We start from the raw sequence: 2,206 nt of genomic DNA, 5'->3' as shown, positions 1-2,206 counted from the left end.
TGAAAAAAAATTAGTTTTAACAGTTTTAACCAGCAAAAACTATTTTTGACAGAAGCAGTTTGTGAAAAGTAGTTTTCATTAGTCAAAACTAGTATTGACTGAAAACGGGTTTTAACTATAACATATAGGTACATGGCATGCGTTTTTGGCTACTTACGGTTAATCCAAAATCCATCTTTAGGATGTCCTGTCTCATTGTTTTCTTGCATTATGGTAATATTTATGTGCGGATTATTTAAGTATCCATTGAATATTTTGAAATCTTGTCGTCTAATGTGGAATCCTACCTGAGAGGAATATCATGTGTGCAAGACAAGCTTAGTAGGATGAATTGCTATTAATTTTCTAACGAAAGTGTTCGGAAAGGTTACATTTACTAAATGAGTTTAGGAACCCAATACGTTTTAACTATTATTTTATTTTAAAGCAATTATATTTTTTCACGTTTAATTCATAGGTTTTAGAAAATAATTTAGAAATTCGAAAAAGGTTGTTAAAGGTTTATGTTTGGAGCACGGCATTGTACGGGTGCGAAACATGGACAGTGGGCGCGGCGGAAAAGAAAAGGTTAGAAGCGTTCGAAATGTGGTGTTATAGGCGGATGATGAGGATATTGTGGGCAGAAAAGGTTAGAAATGAAGAGGTTTTAGAAAGAATAGGAGAGCAAAGGACTCTATGGAAGTCAATAAAAAATAAGCGAGATAGATTGGTAGGACACCTTCTTAGGCATCAAGGTCTAGTCAGAGACATATTAGATGCAGAAACAGGAGTTAGGAGGGGTAGAGGTAGACCTAGGTGTTAGATTACTGTTCGCAAATAGTTAAGGATGTGGGCTGTTCTAGCTGTAGGGAAATGCGAAGTTTAGCTCAGGGTAGGAAAGAGTGGAGGTACCTGTCCGACCTGTCTTAGGACTGACAACCTTATGATGATGATGAATTCATAGGTTGGAGTTGTTTTTGTTTTTGCTTCTAGATTAAGTGTACAGATTTTTAACTATATTTAACTGGAAAAGTCTCTTTACCGGTGTTAACCATATTCAGAAATTGTTTTCGAGTAATCTTCTTTTTAGATGATAAGTTTTTTCTTAGTAAAAGTGGGCAATTTTCTATCTAATATATACGTATTTCCTCATAAACATATTCCTTAAGTACTTGCCTATATAAAATATCACGAACGGATGAATTAGTGTGGATGATCAAATTATTTGTACATAATTGACTTATGTGTAATGTAGAAAATTAAGAATAAATAAATAAAGTAAAAGGAAATTGCCCTAATTACGCTAATTAGTTGTGTATTTTGTATGTTTATATGTATAAATATTTCTACAATAATGTAGGTTTGCAAATAATCTACATAGGTTTATGAATTATCATCGAAAGGTAAATAAAAATGCTATGATTAGGAGTAGAAAAGTTTATTGAATTTATTTACATGATGGATGGTATTATTTTTAAATTGGACAGAAAACCAAAGATTAAGTATTTTGATTGAAAATAATAAATTAAAATTTAAACTGAAAGGGATGTAGTACAAAAACCGCTTAACCCCATTTCCCTGGAAAAAATATTCAAATTGAAGATAGTTCATATTTTTTTATACCTGTAGGTAGCAGGTACCTACTACGATATGATTTTAAAGTTTTCAAATTACTTACATCCACCGCCTCCATATCCGCCACCGCCACCACCTCCGTATCCGCCTCCGCCTCCGTATCCACCTCCGCCTCCATGTCCTCCACCACCTCCTGAGATCTTGATGACTTTGATAACTCTAGCACCGCCGCCACCTCCATGTCCACCTCCACCTCCGTAACCACCTCCAAATCCTCCTCCGTGACCACCTCCAAATCCACCTCCGTGGCCTCCTCCGAAGCCACCGCCGCCTCCATAACCACCGCCACCTCCAAAGCCTCCACCACCTCCTCTAAGGAATCCGGCTAAAAAAAGAAAATATTATTATTGATACCTATTTTCAAAAGTTATAAGCAAAATCGATTAAAAATTCGGTCAACTATCTGTTTTATTAAAATTAAATGTGTTTTAGTTTTTATCAAAACCAAAGCCGCAAGATATATGCATTCGGAGCCTAGAGACTTGGAAATTGAATCTATTTTGGTATCCCGGCTTTATTGAATCAAAAATATATTGGAGGTTCAGAATAATTAAAAGCGTAAAATATTGTGTTATTACATACAAATCTGTTG

General features: G+C 35.0%; 1 protein-coding gene across 1 annotated transcript; it reads right to left on the bottom strand.

The window, feature by feature from the left end:
* Window positions 1-1,345: 1,345 nt before the first annotated feature.
* Window positions 1,346-1,939, bottom strand: LOC108743887 (the record flags this gene model as incomplete). Its single annotated transcript, XM_018479597.1, has 2 exons — window positions 1,346-1,557; window positions 1,658-1,939. Coding segments are annotated over 2 exons (438 nt in total), but the record flags the coding sequence as incomplete, so codon positions are not given.
* Between the last annotated feature and the right edge of the window lie 267 nt (window positions 1,940-2,206).

This window comes from Agrilus planipennis, unplaced genomic scaffold (assembly GCF_000699045.2).
Source record: "Agrilus planipennis isolate EAB-ADULT unplaced genomic scaffold, Apla_2.0 scaffold2699, whole genome shotgun sequence".
Lineage (NCBI taxonomy): Eukaryota > Metazoa > Arthropoda > Insecta > Coleoptera > Buprestidae > Agrilus > Agrilus planipennis.
Note: the sequence above shows the minus strand (reverse complement) of the source record. Positions and strands in the feature narration are given on the sequence as shown.